We start from the raw sequence: 27,785 nt of genomic DNA on the forward strand, positions 1-27,785 counted from the left end.
GTGAAGCTCAACAAACTCTTGGCAAAACTCAATTGAAGGGATGTCACCCGATATGAAATGCACTTATCTTCACTCTGTGAAGGTCAAAGTATTCTTCCTGTTGACAAACCAGGTCTGACTAGACCACAATTCACTTTGGACTCTGACTGGGCTCTGGTCTATGTAAATCAGTGGAAGCACTTCAGACATACATAAATACTGCCTGAACAACAAGAGTCTTCCTGCAGACTAAATGCAGCTGTTGGTGAACATCTATAAAATCTCCCAAGACCAAGAAACCAGCCCATAACCCAAAATGCTCAGGGGTGCCTCTCAAGTATACTAGATTACAAAGCCAATGCTACAAGGCACTTACCAAATCAGAAACCACTTTTGATACAAGAAGTGTTGCAGCCCAAGGGCTTGGGCAGGGATTGGAGCAGAGCACACATAATTGGGTGCAGAAGACAGAGAAAGCTCTTGAAGTGTTTTCCTCCTGCAACAAGGAGGCAACCACCTGACAAAGTTGCAACCATTCTGAGGCCACCAAGAGATCAATAAATGCTAGGACATTCCCCAAACACAAACCAGACAAGGAGGCCTGAAATTTCCTTGCTGGGAACAGCCGCGGGCATTTTCCACCTTGCCTGCCATTGGCACACACTTGACTTTAAGAGATTTAACAAAAAGAGTTATAGTCCCCAGCTTCCTTAGGTTTAATTAAACTTGGCTTCCACTTCTGAAAAATCCTCAAGTTTTTAATTTTGTTCTGTAGCCCCACCAATGCTTTTAAATGAGAAATGCTGTGAAAAGAAGTGAATTCTTTGCAGCTGTGTGTGAGCATTCTGCCAACCGAAGCACAGGAAGAAGCTCTCCCATGTTAAAAATTTCCAACTGGGAGATTTACAAAGCAGCAGGGGAGGAAGGATGGGGGAGAGGAAGACGTGTGCACGTTAAAGATCTGCAAAGAGCTCCCTTTTACTTTTTAATAAACAAGCCTCGGGAGGCTCGGCCTGCAGCGGCAAGGGCTGTCTGCCTCCCATTTTACCCCTTCCAAAGCCACAGCCCTCTCCACACAGGCTTGCGGATAAAAGGCAAAACAACTTCCAAACAGTCCCTTTATTTTACCCCTATCTCCCCAGGCAGCCCCCAACAGTCATAATGGAAAGAAGCTTAACAGGGAAGTAGCAACCATTTTCCTCTGACTAAATGAAGTCCTGGAGTTAAGCAAGCACTCCTTAGAAGGAAATGACAATCATTTTGGCAAATGGACTTTTTAGTTTCTATTAGCAACAGCAAGATAACCACTGTCAACAACAGTAAAAGCTCAAGATGAGCTTTTTGGTTGTGAAGTTAAAGCTGTTATGCAGGAAAATTTCGCTCTGCCCTTGTGAAAATACAGCTAATTCAGATCAACTACGCCATCCATCTGAAAGGGTTTGAAGTTTTGTTCTAATTTTTATAGGGAGTGATGGGTATGGGCTTTCCAAAGAAAGAACAAAGTGGTGGTCACCACCTCTTATTGTATCATAATTTTCAGCAGGCACATACACAGTGAGAAGCAAAGGTTTCAACATCCCCCACCACCTATCCCCACTGTGGGGTGGGGAGGAGTCCATGCTTCCTATACCCCCACTGTAGAGATTATAAATGACTAACTACCCCTACCCCCCAACTCGGGGGTTGAGACTTAGAAGCTCTGGCCTAGCAGCATTCTGGGAGGCCGTCAATTTGCATTCCACAGAACCAACTTGCCTCATGCTGCTGAACCCTCAGATGAATGGAGCTTACTCCCAGGGCCCCAAGTAGCACACTGACATCCTCGGGAATGTAGGTAAAATACCTAACCCTCTGGGGCTCAGCATGCACACAGCACAAGGACTCCCATCCCATCAATGAATGTACAGTTACAAAGAGCTGTCAGGCTAACAGCAAGCAGGCCCTTCAAGGCAAAATCTTGTTCCTACATCAGCCCCGACTTACAAAAGGAGGAAAGTCACTAAAATGCCCTCCCATAGAGTTACAACAGCATAGGTTGGAACGTCCAACCAAAAAACTCACTAGAGGCAGCATAATCCATTCCCACAGCATTGTAAGTCTGTCTGCATATTACTATCATTTGAAACCTGATGCTAAGAACAACATTCTCCTGGACTACCTGACAAATGATACCCATCAAGGGTGCCAGCTGGGATTCAGGGTGCTTCCCATCCCCAGGCCTTCCACTTCCCCTCTAGCAGACCTGAGCCAGCTCTGCGGGTGAACAGGAAGGCGCTCATGATGCTCATGAGCTGTTTGTTTGTTTGTTTGTTTGTTTGTTTGTTTGATGGGTGAATGACACCCGGCCTCTCCAGGGACACTTTTTTCATGTTCAACAGAGTTTGAGCTCCCATCTCTCCCCACAGCCAAAGGAGAACAACTTAACAGTTTGCCATCCAGCAAGTTATAATGTGTCTGTATCAGTCCAAACCCTCCATCACAAAAGCTGTAAGCAAGCCCATGTGGCAAAGGGAATGCCTACCACATAGGGGCACATATAAAACGTCGACTCTTCACTCAAGGAGGTATCTGCATCCCATTTTACAGTGAAAAACACTGACGCTGGCTTTAAGATGAGGCCCTGTGATCTTCCAGGAACCCAAACTAGTAAGTGGCAGGGTGAGCATTCAGTGGTCAGCTCACACCCTTAGAGCAGTGAATTTTTTAAGAGGCAGATAACTGAAGTCTCCAGGGGTCACGAGGTGAATGATATTCATGTGACACAACATGACTCACTAGGATATATATTCACAAGACTGTCTTAAAACACAGAGAATGCAGTACGTTCACACAAACTAAAGCAAGAACATGTTTTGCCCCACGATGACAATAAACTGGCTTTGATAAAAGATGCTGTCTTTGCCAATGGGTTTCAGGCCCGGGCAAGTTAACTATGGATTCAATGTGACCTAACAAATGACAGTAGAACGTTCTTGGGGTGAAAGGGTTTTTTATACCCAACTTTATTTCCACGGTGGCAGATGACTCATTAACATCTTGTTCACTCAGAGCGAGTCTGCATGCAGCAAGCTGGTCTCTACCTCTGGGCTTCTGTCCTCAGCGCTGCCACCACTCCAGTCTTTGCCCTTCTGCAGCCATGCCACCGTGTCAACCCAGAGTACTGGGCAGAGCTCTTTTATATAGAGTCAATAACGACATATTGTCCACACCTGTGCAGTGAGCTAGCCAACCAGGGCCAGGTGAGAATCCTGACCACAGGAACTTTCATTGTATCCACAGATGCCTAAAGCTCAAAATATACACCAAATACCCCCTAGGCAGGAGAAACAGATTGGCCTGAATGGCATTTCTGCAAGTGCAACCAAGCACTGCTAGGTAGAACAATGACCATGAAACTGCTGCTTCCTTACAAGGCCCTGCAAATCAGCCTTCCCCCAGGGGAAGAAGATGTGAAGTTCACCGTTTCAGCTATTTCGCTGCTACTGTTCCAGGGTGAGTGTGATGGCAGGTGGGAGGGTGCTGAGAACAAAGTAAAAAATCTACACTATGTTTGTATTTGTTCTCTGTCGGAGGTTCACTGTAAGACTTAAAATATAATTGTCAGAAATCACCCTCTCCCCACAAAAAAAGCTTTGAAAGGAAGGACATACAAGATCCAGACTCTGCTTAATCAGCACAAATACCACATGGGATTCACAGGCCCCATTTGTCCTTTTGGGTTCCAGACACATTTTAGGGTGAAACGTGGAGACAAAGGAATTAAGAGCAGGTGTGACAGTTCCCTGAGCCAAAGTTGATCAGTACTGACCTTTAATTTGGAGACCCTGAGCCTCGCCCATCTTCTTCATGAATACGCAGGAGCACTTTGCAGCCTCTCCAGCTGGGAGAGGTCCCCTCATCCAGGTTGGCTGAGGGACCTGACAAGCTCCACTTTTAAAGCCCCTGCAGGCCGGCCACCACCAGGGCCCTCCACGTGACTTTTTCAACCCCCACCATTCCGCCTCTCTTCTATGAGGCCTGACTTTCACAGAGATGCCCCGAGCTGAGACAGGGGCTGAAAAAGGGGTTGGAAATAAATCGAGTTAAAATAAAAGGGGGGCTGGGCCAATGCCACGCTATCCCATGAGAGACCACGGACGCAGGTCCCATATACATGCCTGACAGCCCACGGACATGCTGCCACAGTACAGGACACCAGGTATCTGGGGAAGGGTCAGCGTCCACTGAGGAGCCCTGCAGGAACATTCCCAAACTGGCTGGAAAGTAACCTGTCTGTGGGTCTTTCTGCAGCTAAGAGGTAGCCTTAACTTCCCTATCCAGGGGGAGAAATGAGGGCGATTCCCAAAGCGATACAATACCACTTCGCAAAATAAATCCCAAAGAGCTGAACCTGGAATGCTACTGCACAGTTATCTGAAGCCCCAGCTGGCAATCCTATTCCTGCCTATCTAGAGCTGGGAGGAGGATTAAGGCTGTAAAATTCAATTCTTATTATGGAACTCTAAATAACTGACTTTACAAAACACTGGTTTTGACATGCAAACCTAAGTGTGCGATTCAGAACTAAAGGGATAACAACGCAGCGCCCCCACCTTGTCCAAAAGAGTCAGGCACACAACACAGACTGCTGCCGTGACTGCTGAAGACAGGGTTGGGCTAGATCCGGCCAACAGACAGGGACGACCAATTGGTCCTGTTCCTTAGTCTCGTGCTTTTAAAGGGCAGTGGATGTGCCAACTATTTTAAAGCTCCAACACACTAATTCTGTAAACAATAATGGCTACAGCCTGCACACTGCACACTGGAATGGATTCCTCAACTTGGCCTCATCACTTATGCAGCTGATGAAACAAACACTGACAGCTTTTTTGCATTTGTAAAGGCCCCACAGCAGCTGTGGTGATCCCACCATAGAGCAATGAATTAAGCCTGAAACCCAGCTGGGTCTGAACAGAAGCTTTTTTTGCACAATACAGCAAGACTATCATTGTTAACCTAGGGCATTATTGGGAAATATTCTGCATTACATTATAGGGCAGTTCTAACTCGATTCTTAAAATTAGCTCTAATAAGCAATTTTAGTAGGAGGGACGTGGCACTTGCTTTTGAAATGGCACAAATACATGTACACGGTATAGGTACACCACACAAAGGCCACTCAGCAGAACAGGACACCAATTTCCAATTAAACAATGCAAAGTTTAAAATAGTAACTCCTTGAATATTCACACACACATGCACACACTACCCCCACCCCTGGCACTCACACCTACCTTCCAAATGGAAGTAGGTATCTCACACCTTGCAAATTCTTGGTTATTTGGCCACTGCCGAGAAAATATGGAACACAGCTACCCGTGAGGACTCCACTTAGCTGAATCAATGACCTAAGCACGAGTCAGTACAAGCCAGAGCTGTAACAGAAAAACTGGAGTGGGAAAAACCAAGATTAATACCATTAGTAAGGGGTTTTTTTGACACTGAACTAGAGCACTACATTAATTCCAAATGCTGACAGACAGGTTGGTCTTACGCTTCCAATCATCACCAGGAACCAGGAAGAAAGGCCAGGACGTCCACTCCAAGAGGTTCATTCTGAAGAGTAAGAACACACACTCTCCATTTCCCAAAATGCTTCAGAACACCCTCAGGCCATGTGACTGTTTCAACCCCACCATTCCACCTCTCTTCTTTTGCCTCATACTTTCCCTTAACACTTAACTGAGAGCAAAAAGTGCCTGACTCAAATAACAGACCAATCTCATCCCAACAATCTCACACCAGCTTGGGGAAAAAAAAACAAGTCCGGTGAAACTCAAATATCAAAAGAAAACATAGCACCATCCCTCTTCCTTAAAAGAACTCCCATTTCTTAAAAGGAGTTCGTGATTAAGGGCCTCCTTTTTTTTTATTAAGCATTTCTCATTTAGGTAAAGCTAGGCTTGGAAGGAGTCAGGAAATCACAGAGAATCCCTAGGCAGACAGTTCCATTTCCCTTGGTGGTTTGCTGGGAAGTGTTAACTTAGGAAGCCACAAGGAAGTCAGCCTGAAGGTATAAGGCAAGGAGAGTTCCTCCCTCGGGCTTTCTCCTCAGGCTTTCTCCTCAGGCTTTCTCTCCAGGCTCCTAGACAGGAGCCCTGGTTCTTCCTCTACCCCTCCCAAAACTTTATGCGGTAGATGCTGAGCAAAGATGCATCTGAGGACTCATGACTGACAGCCAAAAACACCTGAGCACCCACAAAAAGTAAATCATCCCATGATGAAATTCAAAATCCCACCATTTTTTCACACCTAACACGTGGAGCATGTGGTTCTGGCCTAAGTGTGCATGAACAGTATTTATGTCTGCAAAGGTGTAGAGGAAGGAAGACCACTGCTGGCCCCACACTCACCCCGGGGAAGGGGGCAGGGCAGGCAGTGAGGAGAATGAGAACCCCTCCCCACAAAGGCAAGGCAAGAGCCTCCCAAAGGGGAGGGTCCAGGGTAGCACTCTGTTGAACACAGCACAGGAGGCTCAGGGACACAAACCGAGAGACACAGCTTAGTGAGTTAGTAAAATAGCAGTAAATAAATGTAGCAATAAAGTACACACGCATCATCTTCTAATTTGAGGTATTCAACAGAAATGCAAACATCATCCAAACACCTGTATACAAATATTCATAGCAGCATAAATAATACCTGGCACAACAGCCACCCAAAGGTACAACCCAACTGTCCCAGCAACTGATGGATAAAGCAAAACATGGTATGCCCATACAACCCAGTAACATTTGGCCATAAAAAGATACAGAGAGCTGATAAGGCATGAATGAACATGAATGAACCTTGAAAATACTACGCTAAATGAAAGAGCCAGTCATAATGGCCACATATTGTATAATTCCATTTAAATATCAGAATAAGCAAATCCACAGAGACAAAGTAGATTCGTGGTTCCAAGATGGGGGAAACTGGGATGCAAAGTGAAATGATGCCAATGGATATGGAGTTTCTTTTTGGGATGATAGGAATGTTCTAAAACTGTTCGTGGTGATGGCTGCACAACTCTGAAGATACTAAAAACCACTAAATTGTTAAGGGGCAAAAAAATTACATTCACATCTAAAATCACTCAAGGAGAGACTGAGATGCCTAAAATGTCTTTTGTCTTGAACTACCACTGAAATGCCAAAAGAAAAATAGTTGAAGAACTGCCAAAAGAACTGAAATAAGTTGGGGATATAAAAGTTATAAAAAGAAAGGCTAAAAAGGGCTGACACTTTGCTAAATACAGCAGCAAAGGATAGCAACGTATGCCAAGAATATATACACAACGCTGTAGTTACACTTAAAAGGGTGATGAGAGGTATCTTTAATCTCCAAAAAAAATTAAAACTGCAGCTCCAGCCTTCCTATTCCCCTGCAGCTATAGTGTGGGCTCTAATTAAGAGCATGAGAGTCTACTATTTAAATAAATGTATGTATTCAATGTCAGTGCCTACTCAGACAAGTTCCTTAAATTAGTTTTAAAACCATCTTTGGATTCATAAATTGGGTAGGAAGCAGTTAGGAGGGGACTCCAAAGTAAATGAGGTATTACTCATCAGCTTTAGAAATCCTTTAATGCTCAGCAGGGAGGATTATTTGCAGCTGATGGTAGGAAAATAGCAACCACGAACCATCCAAGGCCTTCCCTAGATCATATTTAATGCCTGTCCAGACAAACAAGCAGTTAGGCCTGGACAAGGTATTCTGTTCTTTATTGAGATGACCTCCGTGTTCAAGTGGAGTAAAAGGACTCCTCTTACAAGAGGTACCATTAAGGTCTTCATTTGTATTAAACAACTGTAAGCAAACAATGTTCAGCTGTACAAGCTTTTGCAAGTCAAAGATAATGGCTTTCCTTGGTAAACTGTTCTTTATAATCACCATTATTTACACTCCCAAGAGGCTTTGCCTACTGCTCCAATAAATTCTGGAGAGAAATAACACAACTTAAGTCTCACCGAAGGCAGAAAGGAAAAAAGGCTAGTTGAGTAGAAAATGTGTTTGATTTTGGGATGTCAGGGCTGGGGTAACAATCGCATCACTCAGTAAGAGCAGGGCGAAGAATTGAAAGAGAAAAGACAACCACTTTTTAGATTCAGATATCTGCTTCAAGCCAGACCACCCTCCCCACCTCCCAATGCTTCCTAGCTTACCAGAGCCAAAAGAAAACCCACCTTAATAGCATCATTAGAGTTTTGATTTATCACAAGTAGAACAGAGCATGTTTCTCATCTAGACAAGAACTTGGTGTAACACGAAGCTTTGCAAGCCCATATCTGCAGCAGGAGTTTCTGCACAACTAATTGATGGTGTTTATATTGAGCTGGGGGGAATCGTCCAGTAAAACGAAACAAGTATTCCCCTACCTCTTCAACTAGGGGGTGTAGCCTGCAGCTCACACATGCCCAGAGCCCGGAGTCTGGGACAATCAGGCAAGCCAAGCCAAGTGTGTTCTTTATTTAAAGGAGGTTTCTTTTCACTCTGTCAGCCATCTTTCAGATTCCAGCTAAGTTTAAACCACAATGGTTTGGAATCCTAACAGTAGTTTTGAGGATTACAATACAAAATGAGTATTTGAAAACATTTTTAAAGACAAAGAACACTGTATCACTCACCCAGTAACATCTACGAATTGCTCCCCCACAAAGAAGTTTCTCATTAAATCCAGACCCTCCCTGGCCCCCTGCACTGTGGAAAAAAGTGACACACTGCATCAGCATTTACCCAGAAATCTGATCTCTGCCACTCAAGGAGGTAATCACCACTGGGGGTTACTTTCAGGCCTCTTTAAAATTCTTCCAGATTAAAGGTCTGTCAGGGTGTCGATATCAGTATTACTTAACAAAACTTGCCTTTAATTAAAGTTTTAGGTCAAGTTTTCAAAGCTAAAACAAAAAGCTATGGAGCCCAAACACTGCTTGGTTGAGAACAACAGCTTGCAGCCCGTGTTTTAAGCTGGCTGTCACTTTTTGGATTTAGAAAGTGAACTTCAATCAGATCAAAGCAAACATTATTTGCTCCCAGGATGACTGCTCATTATGGCCTTAAATAAATACTTTTTGGAATGAGGTGTGGTGTGTGGTGTGTGGTGTGTGTGTGTGTGTGTGTGTGTGTGTGTGTGTGTGGTATGTGTGTGTGTGTGTGTGTGTGTAAACACATAAAGTGAAACCCCTTCCAAAAACTAACCAAGTACAAGTCCCAGCGCAAAGGCTGCAGAGAGGATAAAGCTGAATGTTGCACAAAACCACACTAGAACAACTAGGTTCATTAGTTAAGACTGTGTTTCCTTGTTCCCCAGCGAACCCCTCCAGCCCCTTTTCTAAATGCACAGGAATGAACTCTTTCTAGAGCAAGCCCCAGAAAAACTCATGACTTCAAACTCTTAGGGAGCCAAGTCTACTCTTTGTAGGGCATCTCTCAAAGGCAGTAGCCTCTGCCACTCAGAATCATCAGTGTGAAAAGGACTCACATGGCATGTGTGGAGGACCAAGTTTTGTGGTGGGTGGGAGACACAGTTCCCTCAAGATAACACAATCAAGGCCCTTGAAGGCAGGTGAAAACCACATGCTACCAATTTAACTGGGACGCCAGACCCTGGCTCCCTATGAAATGCCTTCCACTGAGGTTGGCTCTTGTATCCTCCACCATGAAGACATTATTACAAGTTTAAAATAGAACCTATGGTGCTTTAGTGCACTGGGCAGCAAAAGAATGGAAAATGAGACAATTTGGGTAAAAGTGATGAGCATTAAGTTCCACCTCATCTCTACAGGGACATACACCCTGATCAGAGCGTTAAAGGCAAAGATGTTTATCCAGAAGTACTTTCTCAAACACCAAAAAGTAATGCTTCTCAGCCGCACGGTGATAACCATCTCATCCTCACATCCCAGGGTTGCAGGTGGGGGGATAAAAACCCATCATCTGAAAAACCAAAAAGTGTACGCGATGTAAAGATCACACTGCACTTCTTAAGTTAGAGAAGTGAGCCTTGGTGAGAAGGAAAGTGCTGAGCACCTATACTGTTTTTCATTTTTACTCTCTTCCTCAGGCAACCCGCATAGGCTGCAATCAGCAAAGATGTCCCAGAAACACTATGTTCCTTCTTCAACCTTGAGGATGCAGAATTACAGCCACAAAGACCCATGGGACTTATCCTAAGTACAGCAGAGGAGTGTCACAGTATCAAGAGATGAGAGTCCAAGTGCCTTGCCAATGGGTTTCAGCCCCAGGCAAGTTCACTATGGATTCAATGTGACCAAAGAAATGACAGAACATTCTTGGGGTGAAAAGGTTATACCCAACTTTATTTCCACACTGGCAGGTCAATCACTAAAATCTTGTTCACTCAGAGCAAGTCTGCATGCAGCAAGCCGGTCTCGGCCTCTGGGCCAGCCCCCTCTGCCCACACAGCCATCCTCTGGGCCTCTGTCCTCTGCGCTGCCACCACTCCAGCAGCCTTGCAGTCGTGCCACCATGTCACCCAGAACACTGGACGGAGCTCTTCATATAGTCAATAGCCATGTATTACCCACATGTGTGTAGTGAGCTAGCCAACCAGGGCCAGGTGAGAATCCTGACCACAGAACTTTCATTTTATCCACACCAAGTCTACAGAGCTACAGTTTATAAAGTACTTCCCATATTAGCATTTGACTCTTCCTCCTCCAAAATGACCTTGACAAACTAACAATGAAGGGGTAACTCTTCCCATTTTATAGATGAAGCAACTGAGACTTAAAGAGGTAAAGTCATTTACCCAAGGTTACCCCTCTCCTCCCCACACCATTTTGCATTACTTAAGTTCTCTGAGGACAAGGATGGTATCAGATTTTCTAATACCCAACAGACTGCCAGAGCATCGTAAGCAAGCAAGAATCTCTCAGCTGTCTTTAATGGAATGGTCTTCCAAATCAGAGCCCAATGGGATCTTTGTAACCATGCAAAGTCCACCTCACAAAGGCTGGAATCACATGTGAAAACAATGTGATTCTGGGTCATCTTAAATTATGTCATGTCCTCACAAAAAAAGCTTTTCACAAATATGAAATATGAAATCATACAATTATACAGACTCCCTTCTTCCCTTCACTACTATAGTTGTTCTAATAACACCACATTGTTTTTAGAGCAATTTTGTTTTACAAAGTGCTTTCACGAACCTTATCTCATTTAGTGCTAATGCCCTGAGAGAGGACAAGGAAAGAAAACAGAAACTTAAATAAAACCCAACTGACATCTTTACTACTTGTTACAAGTGATGGTATTGGTTTTTAAAAGCCAACAGACAAACCAACCCACTAGCCTCACACACACTACCTGGGGGGCCATAAATTAGCATAGCCTTTCTCCAAGAAAGCAATGTGGTAAGAGGGATCTAAATGTAAACACGGGCACTTCTGAATCTGGCACTTATGAGATGGTAATCCCACTCTGGGGCACTTGGAGGTAAATGCACAAAGATACAGGGAAAGCGTACTGCTCACATCTTCTGTACAACAGCCCCCAAAACCATGGAAAAAGCCATCAAGAACATTACATCACCTTCAAATCTTTAAAACCTTGTTCAATATCCCAAAATGGGCTTTAGAGTATCTGCTGCTTTTCATTTGGTTTATTAAGAGACAAAGTATAGAATTCACTTGATTCATTTATTTCTGAGTTAGCTAGGAAAGCTGCCGGCAGGCCTGGTGATTTCCAATGGTGTAATAATACTTTGAGCATCTATGTGATCATATGCAGTTTACAAAGTGCTTTCACATCAAAAATCTCACTGGCTCACCCAGCAACAAGCCTGTGAGTTGCATGGAACAAGTTTTCCAGATGAAGAAGCAGCTCAGCGAGGTTCTGTGGCTTGCTGAGAGTCACACAGCCAGTGTGATGTAGGGCCCAACCTTGACCTCAGTTCATATTCCCAATATGGTCCGTTACCACAAAAGTACCCCATACATTCAGAACAAGCCTGTCCAAATCCAAAGCACTTTGTTAGTGAAGTCCACGTACTAGTAATAAGGCATACTCTCGTAAGCACCAATCTCTCCAAGTTTGAATAATGTCACATATCCAACTGCTGCTTAACAAAATAAGCACTCATTCAACCCCCTTGCAAAGAATAAATGCAAGAAACACATGCTCAGTCCTAATTCCTTCTCATTTCCTCCTGGCACCTGTTTCTGTCCCCACAGGCACCAAACACTGTAACAGCTGGCAGAAATGAGAACCAAGAGATAACACAACCACTGTGGATCAAGCCCCAACCAAAACTGTGGTTAAGAAATAATGGAGAAAGAACCACCCAGATTTAAGAAGAGAGCAATAAAACAGGGCATCAAAAGGTCTCCCATATTCTCCTGGATGAGTCAGTCACTAGATACCTGGGCTGCTGGTACCATAAACCACAGGGTCTCCTGATGAAAATCAGACAAGACACACACCACCACCCCCTCTCACTCCTCCCCACCAAAAAATATTGCTGGAAAATAATCCCTGCTTGCATTGAAGAAAATCTGTGTGATAGAAGAGATGTACTGGAAGACTGGTAGGGTTAACACTGTGGCTATGCATTTTGTCAACCTTCTAGGACTCACGGTAACTAAACACCGCTGCTGGTTAATATTTCATTGTTCACAGGCCTTCCTCTTCATGGGTGCTGGAGCTTGACAGACTCACAAAATTAGAACTTAAAAACCAATTTAGGCCTTTTAGGCAGCACTAGCTCTCAAAAACAGCTCTCAAGAACTTTAACCAGTAGGGTTCCCCCTTCTAACACCCCCATACAGCCTATGAATATGTGAGTAATTATGTATAATGCTCCCATTACTCATGCTGCTTCATTAACACATCTGGGCAGCCTTTGTTTACCGGATGGCCCACACCCTGGTGAGGATCTGAGGGCAAATGATTTCCCCCAGCCCCCCACGGTCCCCTGAACAGCCAAGTCAGGGGCAACAACACAAGTGCCGGAAGTGTGAAGCCCGGAAGTGTGAAGCCCATGTATCACAGTGCTAGCCCAAGCACGGAGAGCTACTGCAGCCCACGCTGGCCCTCAGGTACTCCGGAGGTGGGGGAACTTATAAAACACAGAGCCCACCCCACTCAGTCCCAAGGAGCAATGGGGTCCCAGCTCCTTCTAATGCACACTCAGACAGCCAACTGGGGTAAGGGGGTGGCTCCACCAACCGGTGTTTAAAAAAACAACAAACACAAACACTCACTTGAGACAGATACACTCCTGTTCCTGCATGCTGACAAACTGTCTTTACTTCCCCAACCTTCTCCAGCAGAAACCCTCTCCAAAGCCTGCCAAGAAGCCCTATTATGGGGCCTTTCCCCCCCTTTTTGGAGCCACACTGATCATTTCACTGCTTTCATCTAGACTAAAAAGCAGGAGGAGACACAGCCTTTAATATCTGGCCAGTGTCTTTGTGCCTCAGTTTTCTTTTCTGTAAAATACACTCGGCAGCCTTTTCTCGTGTGAACTCACTACAGAAACAGCAAATGTGGGCGTCCATTTCAGAACTGACTGGGTCCTCTTCAACATGCTTTCCAGAGGGGTGAGTGTCATGTAGTCATCTAGATTATTTTCTACAATCCAAGCTCTTCTGGCACATTTCTTCAAATGGCAAAGAGCACTCCAGGAGAGACAGGTGGCAGAGTCCAAAAGCAGTAACATCGTGGCAAGACAAACGGTGATAGAGGGGAAAAGAAACCCAAGCAGAAACCCCAGAGACCCAGGGCAGCTGTCCAGCTGCTCGCTCAGGTGGTACCTACACCTCACCCTCTGGGACAGGATCTTCAACTGTAAAATGTGACCCTTTTCCCATCCCAGGCATCCTAAGAGAGCCAGAGATAAAAGCCACCTGAAGACAGTGACAAAATGGGAAGCCCTGGAAGCAGGCAGGATTATTACTCAACAAGGAGCCAAAGGGTATCCAGCCAGCATTGCCCCTTCCGACCTAGTTCAGCTCTACTCCCAATGACCTTATTCTCAATCAAAAATGATAGGAAAAGTCTTTGTTAAAAAGTGTGAGGCTGCCAGAAGCCTCAGGGTTGCCTGAAGTCGCAAGGAAAGTTGAAACCTGGAAGAATAAGAAACAATCTCAAACTGTCCACAAAAAGTAGACATAGAGCAATACTACATCACAGCTTTAGAAAACAAAGTCATCAGATTTCCCACCTCCTGGAATGAAGCCGCCTGCAGGGATGGGGGCAAGTATGGCGGGGGGGTAGGGGTGGGGGGGAGGCGTTATGGACCAGAAAAGTCGCCAGAAAAATGAAGGCTGGTGCCTGAAGAAGCAACTGAGGCTCCAGGTGGGGCAGTCAGAGGCATGCAGACAATAGTTACCTGGGAAATGGTAAGAAACAAAGCATAATTGATTCAAACCAAGAAACTGATACTCAATTTGTTTCTTTTCCATTAACAGGTAGGCTTAAGGATTTGAAATGGAATAGGCTGTCAGACATATTTCTGAAGTAAGACTAAATGAAGTTGCTAGATTACAAGATAACAGCTTCTGAATACCATATAAATTAGGTGTAACATCACTAACCTTTCTGCCTCCTACCATCCGGTGAATGATACAACTGTTTTTTAACTCTTAAAAGTAATTATCAATCACCTCAGTAGGACCCCTCTAAATTGATTCACATTTACCTATGCTTCTTGGCATGAGCTAGATACGGGGTCTAGTTTAATACTTGGGGATTAAAGCTAAATACAATGGAAACACTCTAGTCAGGGGTGACAGGGGCCTTCAGAAGTTGGTTAGCAAATGCAAAGTCTGTTTGGCTGGAAACCTTTAATACATGGAGTATGTAAACATTTAACTTCAACACATAAATGTACTTTTGGTTACAGATTTCTTGAAAATTCCAGTGTTTCATGTTATGCTTTTTTGTTTGGTGGTAAGGGAATCTGGGCATAAATGTAACTGGTTTCTCAAGAGAATCACTTGCAAAGCAATGTGCGTGTGTAGAACCCTTACAGATGATCCCCAAATCTGTTAAATAGCAGGCCCACATACAATGGCCTCATTTTCTTAGTAATTCATTTTTCTCAAGTGTTCCCAAAACATTCAACTTAGTTTTTAATGAAACCAACTCTTTCACATTCAGTGAAAGGTTTACATAATATTTAACTGTAACTGCAGTAATAAGTCTAACTGGAATAACCAGATTTGGAAACAAACTGACACATGGCAAGTCTTCTATGGGTGGGAGCGAAAGGGGACAGAAGCACACATACCCTCAGGCTGCCCACTGGCCAGGAGCTCCATGCTGGGGTATCACAGCCAGGCTTCTGCAGCCAACAGGGGCAAGTAGGTTGGGTAGGTAGAACGTAGTTAGGAGAACTGTTACTATAATCCTGGGGAACTCAGACATGGACCAGTCACAAACAGGAGGATTAGGACAATACAACTAGAACTCTAGGAAGTACATTTATTAGACTGCAATTTTAACCATACAGATAAAAATGTCAGGAGTTTGGGTCCTAACAACATCATGATCAAGGGCAAACCTTAAAAATACTGCAGTGTTACCAAGTGTTTTAATGTACTAGGCTTACTAGGACTTTCCCATGTTATGCTTGAAAGGAGGAAAAGAAGAACATGGTTCTATTTTTAATGTTAACAGACACCAGATATATACTCCACAAGATTTTCTCTTTCTGAAGGAGGAAAGTTTAAATAACCTTTGGAGCAGAGTATACATGAAGATTAACACTGGAGTTATTTCCAAGGTACTTGGAAGGGAGTCAGGAGCCCTCCACCCAGCAACAGGACCTGGTCTGCCCTACCGTTAAGAGAAAAAACAGCCATTATACCACTTTAGCACCAAATAATTACAGATGGCTATTTGGGCCAATGCCTACAGAGGATACACAAGTCAGGCCTTTGTCTACAGTAAAGTAATAATAACCCAGGTAACAATAACTCAAATTGGATTATTTTTGGACATAGTTTATTTTCCCTTTCAAGTTTCAGTGACACACTTGGGACTCAACTTGACAATATTTTTCCTATCTCCCCATACAATGATAGCTACTAAATTGCCTCTGCCCTAGAGTTAATGTGAGAAAGAGAAAGGTTTTCCACGAGACAGGCAGGAAAAGTGTTATGGGAATAGCCCAGGAAAACATGTCAACTAAATAATGTACACTAGTGTTCCAGCCCCCTCCCAGATTTGTAAAATAACCCAACTGGGTGCGAAACAGGGGCAAGGTCTAAACTCCACCTACTTACCACTATATTTTGGTCTATTTTTTTACTACCTTTTTCTTTATAATTTTATGTAATTGTAATTACAGTGAATCCTGCTTTTGAATCTTGTAACACAAAGTTTTCCCAGTTTTTTAAATCATTACTGCACTTTTAACATCAGAAAATTAGACACTTAAAACTTACCACCCAGTGGTACAAATTCTGGGTTAGCTGTTCTAGAAACCACACTTGATAATTTGTTTCCATGCTGATTGCATGAATCATATCTTCATGTGGCAGAGATTTTTATTTCAAACTCATACCTGCTTTAAAGCATCAAAGATCAAATGGTTCTGAAGCCTGGATATCTTTTATTCTCCCTAGGAAAAACCAACCAGTGGAGTAATAGAAATGGCAGAAAACACCCAGAGAGCACAACATGCAACCGTTTTTATTGTCCAAGAGGATTGGGGCTTTGAAAGGCGAATGTTTTCAGTTATTTAAGGTATTGTAGTGGGAGCCATGCCCAGCACAATTAAGACAGGATTGCATTACAATTTATGAGTTTCTCAAGGATGTCATTTAATATGAAACATAATCATTTCTCCCAAAGCCTACCGTCTACAATCCCACCCCCAAACTGTTTTGTTAAGGCAATAAACTAAATGGCCAACGCAGCAAGAAACTAAGGCTTTTGAGACCAATTGTAGGAAATATGCTGCCTTCCACCAGCACAAGTAATAACACCACCTTACATTAAAAAAGCATACTGTTTTACATCTTTCACACACATTATCTCATTCAGATGATCTTCTCAAAGTGGCAAGGCAGGTATTAGCTTTTACATTTTACAGAAGAATAAATAGATTTCGAGACTCTTGTTTTCCCATTCGGGAGAACTAAGCCCAGAACACCTCGAGATTTAAGAATCCAGTGCTCTTTCAAGGTCATGTATCATCATTACAAGTCTTCCCTCGTCTGCCCCCCCGCAAAAAACACTCGATAGTCAGAGCTGGCACACCGGAGGAGCACAAACCCCTGCATGGGATTTGCAGGACTTCCAGAAAAAGTAACAGATGCTGCTGGGCTGAGTCACCAACACAAAGCCGTCCCACCGCATCCTGCAAAGACCCCCCCAATCGCGACTCAGTGGCAAGGTAGTCAGGTCCACAACAGGGTCTTCCCACAAATGAGAGCTTCCCCTGAATGAAGTTTCCTTGCTTTTCAAAAGCGTGAGAGAGCGAACACAACTACCACAGCGCAAAGCCACCCCATCAGCCGAATTGCGAGCAAAGGAAGCGAAAACATTTCTGCAGAGAAGTGGCTTCTCCCCCGCTCCCCGCCGCCTGGAAGCGTCCAGAGCTGGGTCGGGGGCACCCGTGGCGGCAAGGCTCCCAGAGCTCACCTGGAGGGCGGCAGGCAGCGCGGACCGCGGCCGCCTCCTCCCACCCTTCCTCCTCCAGGCCGCAGCCCGGCTCCGCCGCGGCCCCCTCGACTCCGCTCCCTCCTCCCACGGCAGCCTCGCCGCGGTGGAACCTCCGCCCGACTTTTGACGTCACGGAGGAGGAGGAGAAGGTTCCGCCCGGGCCCGTCCCTTTGTGACGTCACAATGACAACAGACCGCGGCCGTGAGCGTCCCGGAACCCGGAGCAGCGGGGGGCGGAGGGAGAAGGGGAGGCCGGCGCGAGTCGGGGGAGGAACGGAGCGGGGAGGGGGCACGCTGACGTCTCGCCGGCTTAACCTGTTGCTCTCGAGACTGCACTGGAGCCCGCGGGCACGGCCGCGGGGAGCCGGCCGGCCGGGCCGCCGCCGCCGTGCTCGGCCGCGCGCGCGGTGGGGGCGCCCGCGGCAGCTGTGCGCCGCGCCGCCCCCACCCCCCGGGCCAGACAGCCCCCGCGGCCCACCCACCCGCCCTCCGGCCAGCCGGCCGGCCCGCGCCACGGAGCGCCCGCCCGGAGCCCGGAGGCCGCCTGAAGCCCGGAGCCCGCCCCCTGCAGGTCGCGCGCGCGGCCGCCCAGCCCGTCGCGACCCCCGCGCGCCCTCCCTCCGCAGCCGGCTCGGGCACGTCGGGAACACGGACTCCACTCCCCAAGCGTTAACTCGTGCTCTGCCTCCCACGGCCGCCGCCAGCCACAGCCTCGCGGCCGGACGCCCGGACTCGACACAACCCAATGCCCACCAGCAACAAAAAAATTCCACCCCACACTGCTCTCCAACTTAGCGAAGTCTGGGATAGGGTCGAAGGGGAGGGGAGAGGGTCGGAGGCGGTTCTTGTCCAAGTTCTACCCCATTTGCTTTGTGGTTGCACCCGAATCGGACGTGCCCCGGGAAGGCGTCCACGCTCCAAGGAAAGGCTGCCTCCATGCAGTTTCTACAACCGAGTTTAAACTAGTCCTTTGCATTCTACCCAGCCCTCTGCAATGCGGATGTATTTTAATTCTTAAAATCAGGGAACAGCTTTTTAAATTGGGCTCGATTATTTAACCTTGCATCTTTTTCAGAGTTGAAGTTTACGTGTCTAGATTAGGATCAGCCCTCTAGAAAAGACATTCAGCTTTTCCATTAAATATATTTTTTACAAAACCAGTGGCCCCGAAGGTCATCTCCCATTACACACATTGTACTGTTCAAAAGGGGAGAATATTACCACCAATTTGTCGACTCAACTTAAATAAAACTTTCGTGTAAGAATGCATTTTTCCTAATGTATGTTCATCTAGTGTTTTTTTTTTAATGGGCTCTTTGATTTAAAGCATAGCGCTAATCACCGATCACTCGAGTGCATATTTGATTAATCCTCCGTCCCCTTCTCCCCTCCCTCCCCTCAAACTTGGAAAAAAAAAAAAGGCCACCACACACAAAACAAAAACACTCCCCATGCCAATCAAAATGTAGCTGTACTATGCACAAAACAAATTTAACTATCCCAAACTATTTAAATCTCTGAATAATCATTTTCAGGAGCCCAGCTCATAGGAAGAATTTATTTGTAGTCATTTATGCATTCACATACTACTTAAAAACATTGGCTAATATCGTATGTCTTTTTCCTCTAGAACTGGAAACCATGAATTTTTAAACAAAACCAGTCCCATTACTAAAGTCAATTCTAACAAATTTATGCGGTGTAACATGATTCCCAACTGGTCTACGTTTCGAACCAAATAAGCCAAAACAACCCCATACATTAAATTTGATGTGCCAGTGGATCGCCATAATCGGACTCCCGAATGCAAGTTAAAGGGCTTCCAACACACGCGTTACACGATTTTTCAAATAACATTAATAATAATAACACAAGCTCATTTGCATGTAAAGTGCAATATAGGGCCAAATCCACCCGAGAATGCAGTTTAGGTACGTTACCGCAGCCCCCACCCTACCCCCCACCCCAAGCTCCACCAAAATCCTTTGCCTTTCATCTAAAACTACATTATGGTTGTGTCATTCGAGGTCAATTTATTCACTTGAGGTATCGTTACACCAATCTGTTTTTTTCATCCAAACTAGGCAGACACGACTTTGCCTGAAAAGCCCTCTTTCAGGAAAGAAAGAAACAGCCTTATCGGACGCTGTGTTTAAAACCCTTCGGCTGCAGAATTATCTATAAACTTGACATTCACAGCCATTGCTTAAAACTGCAAGTCAAAGGATGTGTTGTTAGGAGCACTTACGTATTTCTTCTGAATGATATTCCTCTTGGGTCTTTCCTTGCTCATTCTGAGATCCAAATGCTGATTGCAAAAGGGGACAATTGCTTCATGAATTTAAAGCCGTCAGAAATTTTCAAAAAAATATCCTGGTGGTTTTTATTGTTGTTGGTAGTGGCTGATCTTGTAATCCGACTTTTCTTCCTCTTCCCCCAAAGCCCGATTCGCCTTGAAATAAATCCGAAATTGCGAAGACAAAATAAAAAAAAAAAGAGCCAAAGACGAACGAAGCAAACAAAAAAAATAATAATAATTCACTTTAGTAAAACACTCATAATGGAAAATTTCCCCCGAAACACACACACAAAAAAAAACCGACGCCCTTCACTCCCCCCCTTTTTCCTCCAAAAACTACATCAGCGAAACGTGAAGGTCCTTAGTGTCTGATCTGTAGTTACATCTTGGAAAATAAAAGGGAAAGATAAATTTAAAATGTTGGAAGTCACGTTTGTGCTGCAGCAGCAGTGCGAGCAGAAGAGTCAACTCCGGCGGCGGCGGCGGCGGCGGCGGCAGCACCACAGCGAGGGCTGCCGAGACTCTTTTTTCCAAGCCCCCCAACCAATGAGAGACGGGTTATCCAGCCCAACTTTAAATGGACTCTGCTTTTATACAAGTTAGGGCTCCTCGAATAATTCCCCCACAGACGCCAGCCGAAAACTCCCACAGCGGAGCCACCCGGCGCGCGCCGACCGCGGCGCCGACCGCCCCTGGCCCAGCCCAGACGACCCCCGCAGCCCGGTTGACCAGACACCCGAGAGGCCGCGACGAACTCTTTTCGGGCAAACCCTCAGACATCGCTCCCACGCCGAGCTGAAGAATGGAATTGAGAGAGGCTCCCTAGCTCAATGCATGGCACGCTCGGTCGCTCCACCTCACCCCCTTTCCTCAGCTTGCCGCTCACTCCACAGCCACCACACGCCAGCCCCCGCCACTGCCCTCACGTCTACCTGCAGCCGGGAGGCTGGGTTCGAGTGCCCCAGGACGCCCAGCCCCTGGGAGAGCTGCCTATTCCCGGGGCACCTTAGAATGGTCCCCTCGATCTTCTGGAAGTTGTAGTCCCCCGACTACAAAATGGCTATGGCCACGGGAGCTAGGAACTACAGTTCCCAGCCTGCCCCAAAAGCCTGTCACTCAACTCCCCTCCCTCCCCCTCGCCCCCTCCTCCTCCCCAGCCTTACCAACAAACGCTTGGATGTATCCCGCGTGTGACACTGCGAGAGACTGGCTCGGGATTGGCCCGCAGAGCGTGTGGTCCGCGAGCGTGGAACTCCCCACGCCGGCCGCCCCCGCCCCGGCCCCCTCCCCGCGCGCCCCGCCCCCACCCGCGGCGCGAACCGCCTGTGGAATCGAGGAATCGCGGGCGCCCCGGCCGGAGCCGAGTGGCGGGGAAGGGACGCGGGGCTTCCTGGGGGAAGGCCTCGGAGCGCGGTGGCGCGGGAGGCGGTGTCGGCGGGGCTTGGAGCCCGTCCTGAGGAAAACTGGGCCCCGCACCAAGAGGAATCCTCGGTGCGAACTAGTTGATCGGCGGCGCCTGCTGCCTGTGCCGCGCAGCCGGTGTCACCTCAGGACACCGCCTCGCGTAGTCGCACAGAGCGTGCCGCGGCCGCGCTCGGGGTGGCCTGAGGTCACCTCCGCCGGCGCCCCGCAGCCGCTTGCGCGGGCGCCGGAACGGCCGGGCTGGAAGGCCGCCTCCGGGCGCGGCCCGCGGCCCGCCGGGCGACGACGGCGTGGGGGTGCCGGGAAGGGAACCCCAGGCGGCTGCCCGCACATAAGATAGCCGTCGTTAACGAGATCGACCTCGATCTCGGCCTTCGCAGGCGTAATTTCGCGACTGGGCTGCCATTGAGCGAGGCCCAAACGTTGAGGTAAAAACGAGTGGAATATGGAGACCGAGCCACACAGACCTGCGAACTGTGAGGAAGCGTCCGGCGCACCCGAGCGCCGGGAGCAGCAGCGGCTGGAGCCACGCGAGACTGGCCCCCCGCCCCTCCCCGCCCGGCTGTCGGGCTTTTGGTCGCTGGTGTGGATGCCCTGGCGGGCCTGGCGTCTCTCTCGGGGGCCTTCGCCTTCGAAGCAACTTGGTCAAGTCTCCCGCAGCCATTCTGCATTAACTTCCTTGTTTTACCTGTGGTTTTGGAGAACTAAGGCTTGAAATGATCTCCTGTCAGGCTGCCCTGAGTAAATGAAAAGCGAGATAAGTGCTCGTTCCCACATATTTTATTCTTCCTGTTCCTTAGACTCTCCCCACCTTAAAAGTATAAAATACTCGGGTAACACAGTTGTTAGATTTTACTCACAGCACCATTTGGAGAGAGAACCATAGTCTAGGCAGGTCTCAGAAACTGGTGGTAAGAGCCCTGGATTCAGGTCATACCTTAGCTGAAAGGTAACCAAGACTTTCCCAACCTTTCTAGTTGCTCATCTACAAATCAGCGATGACCAGATCTTTGTGGGGACGATTATGTAACAGGATTAACCTAGCCAAGAACCAGATGTTATTGGAAGCTTTCTTTTTTTTTTAAGTTTGTAGCTTTTTTTCTTTATTAAAGTATCGTTGATATAAAATCTTTCATTGATTTCAAGTATACAACACAGTGGTTCAACAGCTACCCATATTATTAAATCCTCACCAACTTTAGTCTGTCAGCATAGATGTTACAGAATCATTGACTATATTCTCCAGGCTGTACTACTATTCCCCCGCCTCCCAGTGAGCAACTTGTATTATGATTGTATTATGAATTTTTGTGCCCCTTTATCCTCCTAGCCCTCCCCACTTGCCCACTCCAATCCCTCAGTTATTGGAGGCTTTCAGTAAATGAAATAAGATGCTTTTTAATGATTACTTTACCTTTTTTAAAAAATCCGAATGCTTTATAAAATGAAATTAGGTTGTCTTACGTTCATTTCACAATCAGGATAGTAAATGACCTTCTGTGCCCTAATACTGCAAACCTTGTTTGCTGGTGCCATTTGCTGGGAAAGAGGACTCAACAGAACAGACTACACTTTTAAGTATTGGCCACCCAAGTGACTTTACGGTTACGTTACAAGGAGGTGTTTTCAAAAGACTCTGATCATTACGACCTGTATACTGGAGGTCTTCACTGCTCCACACTGTTATGGTTTAAAAACCAACTTTCTGGAGGTTTAATGTCAGATCTGTTATTCCCCAGGCAAAATATTAAAGAACAAAGGTGGGTTTCTTCTTGGTTCCCTTAGCTAGTCCTGAGGCTGGGCTTCTCAGTTCTGGCCTCTGAACTCCCCTGCTGGGCACCAACTCCAGGTCACCACAAATGAAAAGCCATTCTCCTAACTGAGGCTTGAGGGCAGAAGGAGGAAGGAATTTGCTCATCTCCAAAAGATTTGGGTAACATAAATGTTGTATTCTCTGCAAAGGAAAATAGATTGGCCCTTTTAATGACTGAAAGCCTTTCCTGCTGTGGAAGTAACTGTCTCCTCATGGACACCTTTCCCTGCCATCTTTTCAAAGCCATATATTACCTTTCCTTTCTTTTTCCTCCTCCTCGTCATTTTCTATAAACCTACTCCATTCTTTCTCCAAACTTTAACTCCTAATTTTAACTCTCACAACACTTCTCTTGACCTCTTCAAGGGGGTGGAGGGAGGACATAGGTACATCACTTGTATAGGACCTGCCAGCACTGTCCTGGTTCCTGACGACACACAGAGAGAGCCCAAAAGTTCTTTGTTTAGAAACAGCTCAGTAGAACAGGCAGACTTAGCAATCGATTGTGATACCTCTAAAAAGTGTTAATTGGCAATATGAAAAAGGTGCTAAAGGGAACACATCACTGAGGGGACCAGGAATTAGGAGTTTTGGACAATGAATAGGTTCAGCAGTCCGAAGTAAGCTGAGCGAATTTCTAGCATGAAAAAAAAATCATGACAGATAAAAAAAATACCACACTTATGAATAGGGCTCAATTTTTGTTTGGGAGTGACTAAAAATGAGACTGAGAAGTAAAGAGCTGGAACCAGAAAGGTTCTGTATGCCAGGCAAAGGAGTTTGAGCTTTGCCTGTGGACTATAAAGAACCTGAGAAAGATTTTCCCAAGAGGTATGAAGCAAGTTCATGTCTGTAAAGTAATTCTGATTGTGTGAGAGATGAAACGGGATTGGAGAAAAGAGACTAGAGGCAGGGAAACCTGCAAACTAGTTGCAACGTTACTCCCTAAATTGGATGAGAAATGGTTATGATCTGGACCCAGTGGCAAAGGAAATAACCCGGGGAGCAGAGACCCGGTTGAGAAATATTTAGAATGTTGAAAGTGTGTAGGACTTGGGAACTGCTTAGCTGAAGGGTGTGGTAACTTAACAGGATAGAGTCTAAAATGATTCTTTAATCCTTACCTTTTATGGTCTTTTAATGAGATCAATCATCTGTTCTGGGAAGAACGGGAACATGATGGAGGTAAGAGGAAGAGGTAGCAAATCCTCAGACCCAAATAAGAGCAGGCACTCATTATTCTGGGTTCAAACCTATATGGGCAATCACATTAAATTAAGCATTCTAGTCCAGCTCTTGATTTACTCTAAAAAATGACAGGGAAAGAATTAAACGGTTAATAAAGACCAAGTACAGAGGAATAATCCAGTCCTGTATTATATGCATATTGAAATTTCCCTTTAGCTGCAGGGTCATCCCACATGCTTTCAAACACCAATCACATTCATGGTTCAGCTAGAAATAACAAGATTCATCTTCTCCAGAAATCCTTCCTTAACAGTACCTATTTCACCCCATTGATTGTATACTTATTTGCTTATATTCTCCAATTTTATCTTAAGTTCCTATCCCTTCTCTCCAAATAAAAAAATTTGCTTTCTGAAGTCAGAGACCAGGCTGTATTCTCCCTAAAGCTCCAGAAATCTTGTAGAAGTTGGCAGTGCCAGAAAATGCTTACTGCCGAATGCTTCACCAGAACTATAATGCCCGATTATTTAGGCTATTGCCAGCCATTGTGTTTGTTGCTATTATCTCCTATTCCATTTTGGAGCACTACTTTTCCTCCTGCAGTATCAAAATCCAGTACAGTGTTCTGCCTTCTTTAAGGCCTCAGGTACAGTCCTATAGCCAATTCAGCATGACTGCTTGGCTTACTCATTCCCGAATTCTCATTGCCCCTGTAACTTCAGCCACATTTCTTTAAAAATAAAAATTGTAAACATTTAGGGTGTATAACCTGATGTTTTGATATACGTATTCATTTTGAAATGACTACTGTAGTCAATCTAATGAACATAACCATCACCACACATAGTTAACCATCAGCCACATTTTTTGAACTTTAAAATATTGTTCCATGTTGTCTCGTTTTCTAATTATGCCATTTGTACATCTTGTCTCTCTCAATTAGATTGAAAATTTCATGGGGCCATGATCTGTCTCATACTGAGGCAGCCTTTGGCAATGAGGCCAATAGCTGGATGGAAATCAGATGTTTCTAATATTAACTCTCTGTGTGACCTTAAGCCATTCATTTGACCCCTCTAGGCCTCCGCTTCATCATCTATAAAATTAGAGAGTTAAATTCAATTATCACCAAAGACATTCCTAGATTTATCATGCTCTAATCCTAATTTGACCTTGTACTGTGTTATCTTGTTGCCCCTCAGTGTTGGCCCCTAAGTAGACATAAATTTACAATTGTTGAGTAAGAACTGTTAGATAAAGTTTCTTTATATTTGTACAGTATCCATTTCCAAATGTAACCTTACGTTTCTCTGTGATATCTAACGGCACCTTTCATTGTATAATTTTTTATAGTGTTTAAAGCACAGTGATAACAACATCACCAAATCCTTAAAACAACCCAGATTAAGGTAGGTATTATTGTCCTCACTCTTCCAATGTGAAAATGAAATATTAAGAGGGTGTGATTTGCTCAGGTTACACAACTATTATGGTGGCAGAGCCAGGAGTCAAACCCAGGGCTCCTGGCTCCGTATCCCTTGTGCAGGCCACCTGCCTGGTTTTCCAAGATCCAAGACACATTATTCCATGAAATATTACTAGATATGACTGAAAAGAAAATAGGTTTGGAAATAGGTTTGGAAATTGCTAACTTATACAAAGATAACCTGATTACTTTACTTTAGGACTTTTTAAATCCCAAAGAGGCATATTGTTTTCCAAACTTACTTGGCTACAGAAGCCTTTTTTTAAAAGAAGGATTTGGTATTTGTGGAACAGTGTTGGAGACATGCTTCACCCAATATGATGACGTTACGCTTCACAAATGATTGCTGACTGACAATATGGTCTTACCTAAGTGACTGAATACCTTATATGAAGTTTCTAATTTTATATAATTCTAGCTTCATATGTGGGGGGGAAGGAAATGAAAAGGATGTAAAAAATAATATTTGACTGACATTAGGTTTATAAATAACTATGAGCCAGTGTACTCAGAAGGTGGGGGCTTCTATTGAAAGAAGGTAGAACAGCTATTTCAGGCTGACTGAAATTTGCAGGAATATTTTTAAACACACTAGGAGATAAATGTAGAAGTAAACAGCCTTCTAAAGAGTGAGTGATGTCAAGGAGACATTAGTTCTTTTTGTTATTCACTGCTTCCTGTCCCTGACTTTACAGTCTTATTTGTCAAGCCTCACTAAAATGCCACAACACAAACCAGATACAATAAAATGATGTTTTAAAATCTGCCAGTTGTCTGTGGACCTCATTTATACAAGTCACCGAAAGTCCCTGGTCCTTTGGGTTATTTAAAATTTTTGGACTGTCATTGCTCTTCTGCTTATATTGTCTTATTCAAAGAGAGCTGGCCCTGATTCAGAAACTCTGGTAGTACAGCCAAGATGGGAAACCTGCAGTTCCTAAGAATAGAAGTTACTGTTTATAATAATAATATACTCTGTTTGGGGGGGGAAATCTTACCAGTGATCAAGTAATCCACAGGGGATCACTATGAGGAAACTGAGGCACAGAGATTATGAGGCTTCCATGAGGAGGTAGGGATAAAAGGGGAAGAGCTGTATTAATCAGAACACCTGCTTTGCAAGTGGAAGAAGCTCAAATGAAAGTGGCTAATGGAAAAACAGGGGGAGGAGGGCTTTGGTTCAACTAGCTGGGGAATCCAGAGTCATGGTTTCAGGCCTACAAATGATGGCATCCTCCTCCCCTCCCACTTCCCTTCACTCTAGTCACCTTAGCATCTCTTTCTTTTGTCAGCCTCTTCATGCAGCCAGTGAAGATAGCTCTGAAGAAAACTTCTTTCCCACCATGGATGTGGGGTGTAGCTGAACTTGTTATCAGAAGGTGTGGGAGAAAAACATTCGGGAAAATGAAGCAAAAAAGCTATAGCAATCACAGTCCACCACAGAAGTCATCAGTTCTTCAATCTGCCAGGGCCACAGAAGTGAGTGGGAAAAACGTACCCTTTCACCAATCAGACGCCTGGGGATTCCTCAATTCCAGACCAGTCCAGCTTAGCCTACAGCTACACTCTCGTTCAACCCAACGTCACCGTTTGAGGTTTTCACAGACACGATGCATGCCAAGATGCTGGTTGTCATCAGACACTTCTGCCCACAGCTCCTATGAATCCATAGTCCATGTACTGATCAAAAAAAACACAGCCTGTCTCCTGTAAAATTGTGACATCTGCAAGGTTTATATTGTTGTTTTATTCCCAAAACCTACAGCGTTTCTAAAACCCCATATTCACCTATACCTTTACGGAAACCCGCACCATCTCCCATTCTGACCCTACACTCATATACACATAGAGTAAAATGAAAAGATTTGGACATCAGCAGTTACACAGCGACTAAAATTTAGTGGATCATTTGTTTTCAGATGTTTGTCCTCCCCTCAAATGCC

The 27,785-nt window shown here is 45.3% G+C and overlaps 1 protein-coding gene across 4 annotated transcripts in view; it reads right to left on the reverse strand.

Annotated features, from left to right (window-relative positions):
- Nucleotides 1-20,809, reverse strand: part of JARID2 (jumonji and AT-rich interaction domain containing 2) — a 263,143-nt gene extending 242,334 nt beyond the window's left edge. For 2 of the 4 annotated variants that reach the window (XM_036890163.2, XM_036890084.2), the window contains exon 1: nt 19,883-20,807. In XM_036890163.2, the coding sequence (XP_036746058.2) occupies nt 19,883-19,927 (45 nt within the window). In that variant the 5' untranslated portion in view covers nt 19,928-20,807. Of the gene's footprint in view, nt 1-19,882 lie in introns of all 4 variants that reach the window. The other 2 variants (XM_036890250.2, XM_036890385.2) reach the window with 2 other exon arrangements.
- Between the last annotated feature and the right edge of the window lie 6,976 nt (nt 20,810-27,785).

Source organism: Manis pentadactyla, chromosome 16 (genome assembly GCF_030020395.1).
Source record: "Manis pentadactyla isolate mManPen7 chromosome 16, mManPen7.hap1, whole genome shotgun sequence".
In the NCBI taxonomy this organism is placed as follows: domain Eukaryota; kingdom Metazoa; phylum Chordata; class Mammalia; order Pholidota; family Manidae; genus Manis; species Manis pentadactyla.